General features: G+C 40.0%; 1 protein-coding gene across 2 annotated transcripts; it reads left to right on the forward strand.

The window, feature by feature from the left end:
• The first annotated feature begins 6,450 nt into the window (after nucleotides 1-6,450).
• LOC148862855 (transcription factor bHLH162-like) lies at nucleotides 6,451-8,185 on the forward strand. 2 transcript variants are annotated; one of them, XM_088980995.1, is made up of 4 exons: nucleotides 6,451-6,887; nucleotides 7,047-7,091; nucleotides 7,377-7,715; nucleotides 7,802-8,185. In XM_088980995.1, exons 1-4 carry the CDS (start codon nucleotides 6,762-6,764, stop codon nucleotides 7,955-7,957), a joined length of 666 nt encoding a protein of 221 aa, XP_088837121.1. In that variant the 5' UTR covers nucleotides 6,451-6,761; the 3' UTR covers nucleotides 7,958-8,185. The 2 variants fall into 2 exon arrangements, with proteins under 2 accessions (XP_088837121.1, XP_088837122.1); XM_088980996.1 differs by lacking the exon at nucleotides 7,047-7,091 and having other exon boundaries at nucleotides 6,454-6,887.
• The last annotated feature ends 4,506 nt before the right edge of the window (nucleotides 8,186-12,691 follow it).

The raw sequence follows: 12,691 nt of genomic DNA on the forward strand, positions 1-12,691 counted from the left end.
GTTCCACCGTACAGTTGGAGGTAGGTGTCAGCTCGGAATTGATGCCAATTCACGGGCGGGTATAGATATTATAGGTGGAGGTGTTTATAAATTTGAATTGTTGTAGGTCTGCAGTTCAAATCAGAATTCTGAAGTGGGAATTCTAACTACTAGCCCTCTCCCCCCTATAAACCACATCTTGCCCGTGAATTGGGCATCAATTCATGGTCAGGATGCATTCCCCCTATACTATGGGGCTATAAAATTCTGATCTGGGCTGATTGGCCATTCTCCCTATAAAATATAACTGGCTAGAAATATCAAACTGTACGTCAAATGTGGAAGGAGCTTTCATCCCGACACCAGTGCCCCAGTCTAAGAGGTACAACCAAACAAGGGGTAAGGTCTTAAAAGTAGCATTTTCAAATTCAGACCTCTAAAAGGTGCAATCAAATGACACCTTAATTACTACTTAATGTATGATCCCAACACTTAAAATAATTATTTGTTAAAACAAGTGCTTAGTCCAAGTGAAATCAAACAAGGCCATGGTCGCATTTACATCACAATAAATATAAGCAAATGCTAAAGCTTTTACACTTTAACATGACATCTATGAGCTACCTACACATCCCCTTGGCCTTGCCTGCCAGCCTTTATGAATTAAGAGGCTAAAGTTTGAGTTAAGGTTTCCTTCCAACAAAAAAAAAAACCGTTCCCACGTGCATGATCTGTGTGTGTCCGATACACAGCTCATACGTCCCCGACTCCTCAAGATTGTGTTTACGTTGAAGTGACTTCACTTCGCTGTAATATATAGAATCCGTGAGATCAAAGCCTCCCCCCTCCATATGTACGGACAATCCATGTATCTTATAATCAAAATATCACAACGTTCTCTTCGTCATTTTGACTTTCTCTTTAGTCTTTTCTTTGTTTGGATTTTTTTTATTTTTTATGTTTGAAGTAGATTGATTAGTGTTTCTTTGGGGTTCCGCTTTTTCATTGAACTAACTAGCTAGTAACAATTTATTTACAAATTTAAAATTTTCTTTGTTTGGCATGGACACAGACCTGATTCGAACATATTGAAAGAGATTTTTGTTGGTAGGAAATTTAGACTTGTAATGAAAGATATCAAAATTAAGAAAATACAGGGGATGTGAAATTTAGATTGGGATAGTATCAATTAAGGGAAATCTACCATGACAAAAAGATATGGTATCAAAAGAATTTTAACTAATCAAAATCCATCAATTTTGATAAACCCCACCATGTTAATGATACAGATGGATTGGTCATAAATTTTTAAGATATCAAGTCTTTGTATATTATAGTGGAATCCTAATCAATTAATATCCTTGTTCGTTCTACATGGGTATCTTTGGAAGAATCGAAGGATTAGTAATTGAGAATATAGTTTTACGATGTTCAGATCTCTTATCCACAAGAATCATATCCATATGACACTACAGTATATCTGTATAAATGATAATATGCAAATATGAAAGATGTTCTTAATTTTATTTGCACTATTACAAATCATGAGAGTGAAAATGAAAAAATGCAAATTCTCATTTAATTTTATTTTGTTTTATATCTTAATTTACTTCATTTATAATGCAATAAAATAAAATAAATTAAAATTTAACACCAAAATAATTAGAATTTACATTAAAATCATTTGTACTGTCATAATTTTACATCAGTACAAATTTATTTACATTGCTACCAATTATAACACAATGTACATATAGTGAGCCATTGTTAGGTGTGGGTAGGAGATCGGTTTCATTAGGTTTATGATCATTTAACGACAAATTTGACCGGTCAAAGAAGTGAAAGCGCGTCTGAACCATTCAATTACTGGTACTGAGTGGTCGAGTCCTTGGGTAATGGGCGACTTGAAGTGAGACCAGGAAACCAGATAGTCCACTTTATGATTCTTTATTACTTATTAGTCTTCTGCTTTGTCTTATTCCACAAAAGTCGAATTTTTCGATTACAGTTATCAGTTGCAGTGTAAGCGCTCGCTTTGCGACCTCCGTTTAGACGCCAACCCGGGTTTGTTTTGATTTTCGAATGTATTTCGACAGCTGGGACTGGCGAGTGACATGAATAGAATGGCTAATTGCAGCCTCCAGCATTATAGGAGTTAGCAAATGGGTAAGTTTAAAATGGAATCAATCAGGTCTTGTATCAATCCTATTCAATCTATCATAAGGTAGGATCTGACCCTAAATTCTCGGAAGTAATTCCGGTTTTGATTGACTTTAATGGAGTCAACCTTGGAATTGAATTTGCGTTTAAATAAACTTTAAAATATTTTTAAGAATATAAAGATTTAAAATCAAATACTCGTTGTTATAAAAGTTATAATCTCTTAAATAATTTGATTATTTATTATTATTTTAATATTTAAATGTATATAATAAATAATATTTATAAAATTTAAATTATAATATAATAAATTTTGAAACATATATTAATATATTATAATAATTTATATATTAAATTACACAATTTTATCATTGAAAATCAATTTTTTAAAGAACATATTTCATTTTTTTAAGAACAGGTTCTACGAATAAACCCCAAAACAGACCTCGAAACCGTCTAAGCAAAAACCAACCCTAGACCCTGGGAACAGGTTCTGCCATGGAACAGAATCGAACTGATCCATTCTCATCCCTATGCAGCAACTTGCTAAGAAGTGTCACAGCAGCTACCGATGTCAAGGTAGGCATGTGACGACCCACCTGTGTGCATGCACATTGACCTTCGGAGCGTGTGTGATGCCGCAATGACAAACGAGTACAATTAGGACACGCTGGAAAATGCCCCGTTCTTTGCTTTGAAGGATATAACATTCCACCCTTAGTCTACAAACGAATGAAGTAGGTCCCGTGCGTCTTTTTGCATGGTCTATTTTTATTTGGTATTTGGAAAATTTTATCGTCAAAAAGATGTGAAAAGCTTATTTTTAGTTGATTTTGAGAAATTTCAAATAAAAATTTTCACGTTTTTTATATTTTAATTTCGTGCAAAAAGACTCAGAATGACACACAAAAAAATGCATGTTTGAACTACGCAAATCTTATGTAAAAAACTCGTATATCTATTAACTGTTAGAACTAGAGAAGATCCTATAATAATTATAAAGGACGGTTGGTCGTCAAGGTGGACCCTTACCCTTACGCAATGGGATTGATCAATTTCCAACCCAAAAACGTTTTAACCTGTAACGTAAAGAAATAAAGCACGACGCCACACGCCCACCCGATGGGAGAAAGAGCGGTCATGGCCATTATGCACGGTGAGTAAAAGGTCTGTCTGGTCTGGTAAATGCATCAAACAGTTGGCGATGGAAAAGACAAGAGAAGGAGCTCATTGAACCTTATAATAAGCGACTTCGAAACACTGATTAACCTGGGCCCCCAAAACCAAAACGATGAGAAATGGATATCATGAAGAGCCACCCACCACCCAAGCACCCACCATTAGTGGGGCCAGGTCAAGGTGGAACCGTGGAAGATGTCTTCTCCCCACTCTCCTGTCCTTCTCCTTCGGTCCAGGAATAGTATGCTTTGTTGGCAGTTGGCACGTGTGATATGAACCGTACATATATGTATGGTCAGTCTCACCAACACCAAGCTTGGTTAAACACGGTAGATGGGTTATATTTCAGCCTAAAACATCTGAGACAAATTAAGCTTCTTTTTTGTTTTTTTTTTATTCAACAACACTACTGCATCTCATTTCATGGCTTAATATATTATCCTATGGAATTCAACGGAATTACTTTGTCCTATAAGCCTATAAGCCTATAAGCCTTTTTATTAAGGCTATAGCTTATATAGCCTTTTTATTGTTTTCATAGAAACAAAGAACAAGAAAAGCATGGAGGACAGGAGGACGGGATGTATTTGTGGTTACATTGCCATTATGAAAAAAAAAAAAAACCCTTAATGTCCCATTTTATAGGAGTTGAGGAATCAAATTGGGATCAAGAGTCATAATGTGTGTGACACGCAGATATACAAAGGGTTGTGTGGCCACAATCGATTTTCATAATTCATATGCTATAGAATATTCCCTTTCACATATTAGAATTGGCATATAGTTTTTCAGAAAAGATCATTTCTCAAATAGACTCTGTCCAATCACCTAGTAATCCACAAAATCAAAACATGTCACCCCGATATCCTCTCTTTCTCTCTCTCTCGTGACAAAATTCATGTAGATGGTGAATTGTAATGATTTTATCCTACTCGCTACATACCCATTTCATGGGGTGTTTTTGTTTTTTCTTTTCTCTTGAAAAATAGATTTTGGGGTCAGACGGATTTTGGGCTTTTATGATCTATAAGTATGGGTTGGGTACAATATTAGTCTAAACCCGACCCTTTGAATTTTATGTAAAATAAGGGTGTAAATGGATCGAATTCAAATTAGATAAGGTAATATCTAAATTTGAATTTCATTAATGCTCCTACTACTAATACTGTTGTTGTCTTTTCTACCTCCCATTTTCATCAATTCTATTTTTCAACACTGTTGCCGCAACTCATAGCAGCGGTGGTCCTCTCTCTCTCCTCTCTTTTTTTTTCCTTTTTCTTCTACTAACTCTCGTTCCCATTACCTATGTTTTCCACGACCATTGCTATGCCTCATAGCAATGGCAACATACTTGATGAGGGGTGATTTGGCACGACCTATTAAGTAAAGGTCATGTGGACGCGATCTACCCGAAGGATGACAACTCAGCAAAAGAAGCCTAGTCATCAGTTTTCAGAGCTTGGATGTTTAGTCACCTCGGCACAAATTCACCTCGACACAAAAGTCACCTTGGCATAGAGTCACCTCGGCGTAAAGGTACCTCGACACCTAATCTAGTTCGGGGGCCTAAGAACCGAAGTGACACGTAATCAACTCCAGAAGCTTCCCAACAAACTTTGAACTTCACGGGATCACGCCGCGTAACGGCCATCCTTATCTTCTCCTCGCCCAGATCGAGTGGAGATGATAGACTTCATTAACTAAAACATTACTCCCTGACTAAAGTGGAAACGGATCTCATCTACTTAGGCTGAAGATCCCGGAACCCTTTCATGAGACCCACGGCAGCTCAACTATATACGGGTATCAACCCCTCCAGGACCTAAGTACGTGCGATTATTTACTCACTAGTACACTTATCATTCAACATTCAGCTCGTAATACTAACTTAAGCATCGGAGCGACCTCGTTGTGTTAGCCACCCCGGGTTCTCTGAGGTTCACTATTTTGCAGACCGAACCATCTTGCCATGCAGCCAAGTTCTAGATCATCCTCCAGTTAGGAGCATCCCGATCGCGCACCATCAATACTCTCTCTCGATCCCTCATCTTCTCACTTGGCAACATACATAGGTTTCGCTCCCGGTCTCCATGCCCTGAGTTATCTATGATAAAAGGGTATTTTTGAGATTTTAAAAAATTTATTAGTCAAAAGGTGTCACATATTAATGGTTTATAACAAAGAATTAATGGTAGGGGAGATTTTGGACAATTGTCAGAAATAATAGGGATATTTTAAAATAATATATAAACAATAAGGATATAATTAGTCAATTAATTAAAAATAAGGGTAGTTTAAGAAATTATCCCTAAATCTAAAAGCAAATTTCAAGACTAAAATCTACATTGACCTTAGGTTTGCTTCAATTTTAAATATAAAAACATCAAAGAAACAACTGCAAAACCAAACTCCGTTACAAATTAGACTCAATAGTCAATTCTGCATTCACACTCTTACCAAATGCAGCCGTATTTATTTGCACAAAACTTCAATTTTTTTTTTATTCCACACACACACGTATATAAAGCTCTTGCATGTACATATTTATTTGCACTCTTCCCTAACTAAGCCCTAGGATGAATGGGTCTGTGGGGTTGATCTTTGTAGAAGTGAACCCTAGCGTGATTAATAATGTGATATAAAAAAATTAAAAAGAGAACAAAAAACTGAAACAGTAATATTAAATTTTACAAAATCATTAAGGTTATGTTTGGTTTGAAGGAAAATACTGGAAAAAGAATGGAAAGGTAGGAAATTTTTTACAAACCTTGTATAGATTTTCTTGTTTGTGTTCCCTACCTTTTCCTTTAAACCAAACATAGCCTAAAATAAAAACAAAAGTAGCCGGAGAACTAGGCGCAGAGTCGATTTTGCTGGATACAAAGTCAGCTAGGCGTAAATACAATGGTATTGAAATTTGCTGGATACAAAGTAGCCGGAGAACCGGAGACGTAGAGTCGATTTTTATACATAAAGGTGGTCGGTGAAAGCGCGGTCTATAACAGTGACAGTCAGTTTAGGCGCCTCTCATATCCTTACGTGGTGTTGCTGTCTCTCTTATTGCGAGCGAACACAAGGTCAAAATGTGGTTTGGGCCAATTCCGGTCCCTTCCCCTCCTCATTCGCTTTGCCATTCCATATTTTGCTGGTGCGCGCTGGGGTAGTCTGAAGCCTGTTGCTTTCTCAATCTTAGCCAAGCCTTTCAACCTCCTCCGTTTTGTTTTTTAGTGCCTCTTCTTCATTCCTTTTTTTTTCTATTTAAATAGAAGGCTTGTTAGTAATGTTGATCTTGTTCTTGTCGTTGTTGTTGTTCTTCGTCTTCTTCATCTATCTTCCTGTTTATTGTTTACCAGTTGCTTAATTCCTTCTTTTCTGTGTTCCTGTAAGTCTGTTACTGGATAGATAAAAGATTTTGGCCAGAAGAACGTTAACAGAGGGAAGAAATGAATACTTGTGGTGGATCAACTAAACCCGACCGTAAGACAATTGAGAGGAATAGAAGAATTCACATGAAACGCCTCTGCTTCAAGCTTGATTCTCTCATCCCCAAGCACCAGAACGTCTATAGGGTACTCTCTCTCTCTCTCTCTCTCTCAGCAAATTAAAGAGCAAACATGATACACCATTGTAACAGCCCAAAAAACAATAAAGATGGATCGAATTAAAAATTGGCTATAACTCGCGTAATTTAATTTCGTTTTAATTAGTTCTTATTTTGGATTCATCAGAGTTGTATTTGTCATCACCCCCTGTGGAGATCTTCTTCGATGAAGGTTTGAGAACTACTCGGTTTCAAAACTCTTTTTTCTATTACTGTTATATTCCGTAACTACTTAATCCTCTTTCAATGTTTTCTCCCCCGGTGGGAAGCCCGGCTGGGGGTGGGGGGTATTATCTTCCATACCAATTCTATTGCAATTACAGCCAATTTTCACAAATCACAATCCAACTTCTTTTAATGCGACATAAGATATTTAGTAGTTATTAATTGATTAATGCAATGGATGAGTTCCACAAGAGCAATCATGCTTAAATCCATCCGGTATTTTGTGTTTCAGGATGCAACCAATCAAAGAGATCGGTTGGATCGCGCCGCCAGTTACATAATGCAATTACGTGAAAGAATAGAAGAACTGAAAGAAAGGAGGCAATTAGTAATGTGTATAAAAGGAATTAATAGAAATATGAGAGATTCCGTGAAAATCGATGATGTGGGATTGCCTGTGCTTGAACTTAGAGACTCGGGTCCTAATCTTGAGGTAGTTTTGATTAGCGGGTTGAATAAAAGCTTCATGTTTTATGAAATAATTTGTGTTCTTGAGGAAGAAGGAGCTGAAGTCGTCAATGCTAGTTTCGCTTGTGTGGGAGATAGGATCTTCCACACAATTCATGCTCAGGTAGTTTTTTTAAGTTTAACAGATAAATAGATATTGAGAGCTAACAAACTAACGAGGTTGTTTTTTGATTGTATCTTGTAATTCAGGTCAAGTGCTCTAGAGTTGGTATCGAAACTTCAACAGTAAGTGAAAGGTTGAAGGAGGTGGTTCATTCCATGAATCCAACATCATTTGCCTCTGGTAGCAGGATGGGAGGAGAGTCGGGAGACATACAAGATGATCAACCAATACGAATTAACTAGCAAGTTTAATGTGATTATGGTGCTAATTAAGTAGCATGGCGATTACAGACTGTACTGAGTTTCTTCCCCGTTAGAAAGTTGTTCAGGAACCGTATCAGTGTCAGTCGTCTGGTCTTTCAGATGATTGTCAACAACTTTAGTAATATAGAATATATACCAAACGGGTCAAAGTCGTCGCCTGGATTAAATGATAAATGAATAAAAACAACATATAATCGATTTCTGATTTCTCCCCTTGCCAACAACTTATGGGAATGTTATTGGATCACGGCAGTGGATTCGCAATTGAATATATTCCAATGTTAAAATTCCTTGGGAGTTCAGCTGACTACCTGGGCTGACCATTTCTAACCCCACTAATTAAATATGCATGCACAATTCAATCATTATCATCCGTGTTTCCCATGCTCAAATACAATTTTATTTGTACAGTGCTAATACATACTTAAATAATACAATATTTAAGTATTTGGAAGAACGCAAAACTGAAAACCTGAATAATTATAATGTCATTTTTCTCAGCTCTGCACTGAACCATACACAACCTAAGGCTGCATGCGTTTGGAATGTGGATAGTGCAGCAAAAGGATAAGTGAAAGCAGTGGAGCCAGGAATTTTCTCTTGGGGGCTATAATGTTTTTTTTTTTATTTTATATTAAGCTAATTATATATTCTTTTAAACTTGTCCTTTTTATACGTAGACACCCCTGTGCTTAGAAAACGAAAGGTATCTGCAAGATTACAATAATACCCCTATGTTCAACTTTTTCCCTCGAATCAGAATTTGAAAATAGGCATATATATCCATCGATTGATGGTCGAACAAAACTATCGGTGGGTCATGGGATAAATCAACATGTGAGAGGAGAGAGAAATAACCAAGGTGTTTCTATCATACAAAAAACAGATAATAGAGTAAATGGTCGGTCATGTTTAACTTTGTCATAGAAAACAAAAATGATGCATGGGGATTACTTCACTTTGTTCTCTACAGTTGACTTGACCGAGTATATTCATGTTATAAATAAACGTGTCTGATGGGAGAAATCCGTGGAGGTAGGTATTAAGAAGTCGAAGCATTGTTAAGAGAATGTTGGAAAAGAGAAGAAATTCAGATAATAACTCTTTTCGTATATTTCGTAAGGTGTTTTAGGCAAAAAAAAACCAAAAAACAAAAAACAAAACAAAACAAAAGTTTCCAAAAGAGTGTTTTTGATAATGATAGAGAACAATTAATTAGGGTGAGTAAATGAATAAGTTCTATTTAGAATTGAATGGAGTCGATTTTGAACCAGTCGTGAACCGACCCTACCCAATCTGTTACAGGGTAGGGTCTGGTTCCAAGTCTTGGAATCAACTCCCACCCAGGCTGGTTCCAAGGTTTAGGGGTTTACCCTATTCAAACCGACCCAATGGACTAGCCTTGGTGGAATCGATTTTGTCGGAACCTGTCTTGAAATAAACCCCATAATGCTTTTAGAGATGTTAAAATTTGAATCCAAGTATTCATGGTTACAAAAGCCATCATCTCACTTGATTATTGAGTTACTTAAGTGATTTGATTATTTGTTTTCATTTTAATATTTCAATGTGTACAATAAGTAGTGTAAAAGATAATATTTACAAAATTTAAATTTAATTTATAAGTTTTTGACCATGTAATGGTAATCTAAATACTAAGATATCAAATTTAATCAATATAGATAATATAAGTTTTAAACTATATATTTATTTAAAATCAAGTTTTTAAAGAATATGTTTTTTTCTATGAAGGGGGAGAGTAAAAAAAGTACAAGTGCCACGGATAGACCCTGGAATGTAATTGACCTCAAAACCACCAATAAAAGAACAGACTCTCAAACCAACCTCCAAAAACCTTAAACCAACCCTTATAATATAGGTTCCAGTTTCTGCCATAAAATCAAACTGAATCGGCCATGTTCACCCGTAATAGAGAATAAGATTGAATTACATATAAAATGGAAACATAAATTGAGGGTAAGTTTACGATTGAGAAAACCATTGGATCTGATGTAGCGCGATCTGGTCACTCCTAGCTGGCATTCACGTGGCTCTTGAGAAGTACCTGAAACGAGGAGGAAGAAGAAGAATCCCCAAGGGGCTTGCCCGGTAGGAACGCTCCAACGATTAAGTCAGTATTCTGTGTGAGAAGCAAAGGGAAAACGAAGGCTAAGAGTGCAGATTGCGCAAGTGGTTCGAAGATACTCTGTTCCTTGAGAATAAGCTCCTTATAACAGAATTCCATCGCATCAGGCCCTCTGGCTTCTGACAGGGCAGGTATAACCGCCACTATCAGTCTGCCATAGCCGTTACAAGCAAGGCTGAGGTGGCACGCATGGGGACGTCATCGCAGGGTACGTGTCTGTCAGGTGTAGGACACCTTCTAAAGGTGGCAGGCGCGACAATGTCTGACGAGGGACATGGCTGCTGTCCCCAGATTTGTCAGGTACGGTGGTCGAGCAGGAAATCTTTCGGCGGTACGCCGAACTACCCTTTCGTGAGTTACCCTATGTCGGGCTATCCCATAGGCAGTGAACTGCTTGTGGCAAGCTATGCCGAGCTATCTGGCCCGAAGTGTTTTCACCCCGGGGTGTCTAGAGGTGGGTCTGTGAGCTCCCATCGTGGAGTGGCCCGAAGTCCATTGGGAAGAGCTCGGGTATCGAGAAAGGTCAGGATACCCCAACCTTGGGGCACCCCGAAGTGCCTTAACCCCGGGGAGGAGATACAAGCAAGATGGCTTATGGCAAGTAGTTTATCCGCCCAGTTGCCGAGCTCAACTCGGTGAGACCCTCCCCCCGAGTTGTGGTTATGTTAGTTGCGCTGTCATGCTGAGTCACTGTTTGAGCAAGGTCACACCCATGTGTACCTGTGCTACGAGGTCGGGCCAATTCACCCTCCATCAGGATCTTAATATAAATTTGCCAAATATATATGGTTTTGCCTAACTTTTTTTTCCTTTAATGTTGCATTAAAATTAAACAAGTAGTGTGAGATAAGTATTCACTTGGCATCCTCCCTTTGAGTGTGAGTCACACGTTCAAACCCACAAAAGGTCTAGCTCTCAGTGTAGCGAATATACCTCCTAAGAAAAAGAATATTGGACACTTGTTAGAGACGTGATGAGGGAAGATTTGGCCCTCTAGTGGAATTGTGACATGTGGCACCTCGTGACAACTAGGCAAACACCCAGCCAACAAACTTATAAAGTTGGTGACCCACCCGGGCACTAGCCTGGCCGGCCTGGCCCGACCTGCGCGCGGCCTGATGCGCGGCACGCGGGACCTGACGCGCGGCACGCGGGACCTGATGCGCGGCCTACGCGACCTGGCCAACCTGGACCAGCCTAGACCATGGTCCGGCCAAGCCGCCCATAAGACGCCCACCGATAAACTCGGCGGCATACATACCCCACGAGCTCGGTAGCTCACCAAGGAGCTCGCCAAAGAGCCAGGCAGCTCGGCAGAGCTCGCCACAAACAGTTCGGCAGAGCTCGCCACAGTGAGTTCGCCCCCAGGCAGTTCGCCCCCAGACAGCTCACTATAGGCAGCTCGCCACTTGTAGAGAAGTTCGGTACAGGAGTAGTTTGGCGTATCGCAGGAAGATCTCCTACCTGACGACCTGACCTAAACACTGACCCGCCGACTGATACAAGCGCCAACCTGACGACCTGGCCCAGACACCGACCCACCGACTGACGTAGGTGCCACCTTGACAACCCGGCCCAGGCGCCGACCTGGCCGCCTGACACAAGCGCCAGCCTGACGACCTCGAGGAGTTCACCACCGTACCCCGGTTCTGACAGGATGTGACGAGTCTTACCGTTTAGAGGCTTTTCACCCACCTAACCTGCGAGGACTCCGGTATATAAAGACCTCACCCCCCCAAATAAGAGGGGGATGAGGAAAGGGAAGTAACCCCTGCTCTCTGGCTCTCTCGTTTCTCCAATATTATCTTCAAAGCTCTTTACAATCAGAGTGCTAACTTAAGCGTCAGAGAGCCCCCGCTGGGAAAATACCCCCGGGACCTCTGATTCAGTTCTCGCAGGTCCCTCAGCTCCTGCCGCCTACAAAGAGGAGGAAAAGATGGAGTTCTCGCAGGTCCCTCAGCTCCCGCCACCTACAAAGAGGAGGAAAAGATGGAGTTCTCGTAGGTTCCTCAGCTCCCACTACCTACAAAGGAAAGAAGACCACCTCATGCTGAGGACAGTCGGATTGCGCCGCACCAGAGAGCTCCACCATTCTCTAAGTCACCGGCCGCCTAGTAAGCAGCTCGCCACCAGGCAGTTCGCCACCGGGCAGTTTGCCATCGGGCAGTTCGCCACCAGGCAGTTTGCCACTAGGGAGCTCGCCACCAGGCAGTTCGCCACCAAGGAGCTCGCCACCAGGCAGTTCGCCACCAGACAGTTCACCACCGGGCAGTTCGCCGCCAGGCAGTTCACCCCCAGGCAGTTCACCAAGCAGTCCGCCAGTAGGCAGTTCACCACCAAGTAGCTCATCACTAAGGCACGCCACCACCGGGTCAAATGACGAGGTACTTAGCCAAAAAATTTTACATCACAAAACATTGGTATGTGGCCGAAAACGGTTACATCAAGACGTATTACTTAGTTTAACAAATACAGGAAAAAAATATGTTGCAAATCCCAATTCAAATACGTTACATGTAAGATAGGCGTCTTTGATACTGATGAGGGCAGATTTGGCCCTCCAATGA

This window comes from Nelumbo lutea, chromosome 3 (assembly GCF_056320005.1).
Source record: "Nelumbo lutea isolate HS-2025 chromosome 3, American lotus-T2T, whole genome shotgun sequence".
Taxonomy (NCBI): Eukaryota; Viridiplantae; Streptophyta; class Magnoliopsida; order Proteales; family Nelumbonaceae; genus Nelumbo; species Nelumbo lutea.

Coding starts and splice junctions, on each gene's coding strand:
- LOC148862855 (XM_088980995.1), top strand. CDS start 6,762: ATGAATACTTGTGGTGGATCAACTAAACCCGACCGTAAGACAATTGAG. Junction 6,888..7,046: donor AGCACCAGAACGTCTATAGG/GTACTCTCTCTC, acceptor TGGATTCATCAG/AGTTGTATTTGTCATCACCC. Junction 7,716..7,801: donor TCCACACAATTCATGCTCAG/GTAGTTTTTTTA, acceptor CTTGTAATTCAG/GTCAAGTGCTCTAGAGTTGG.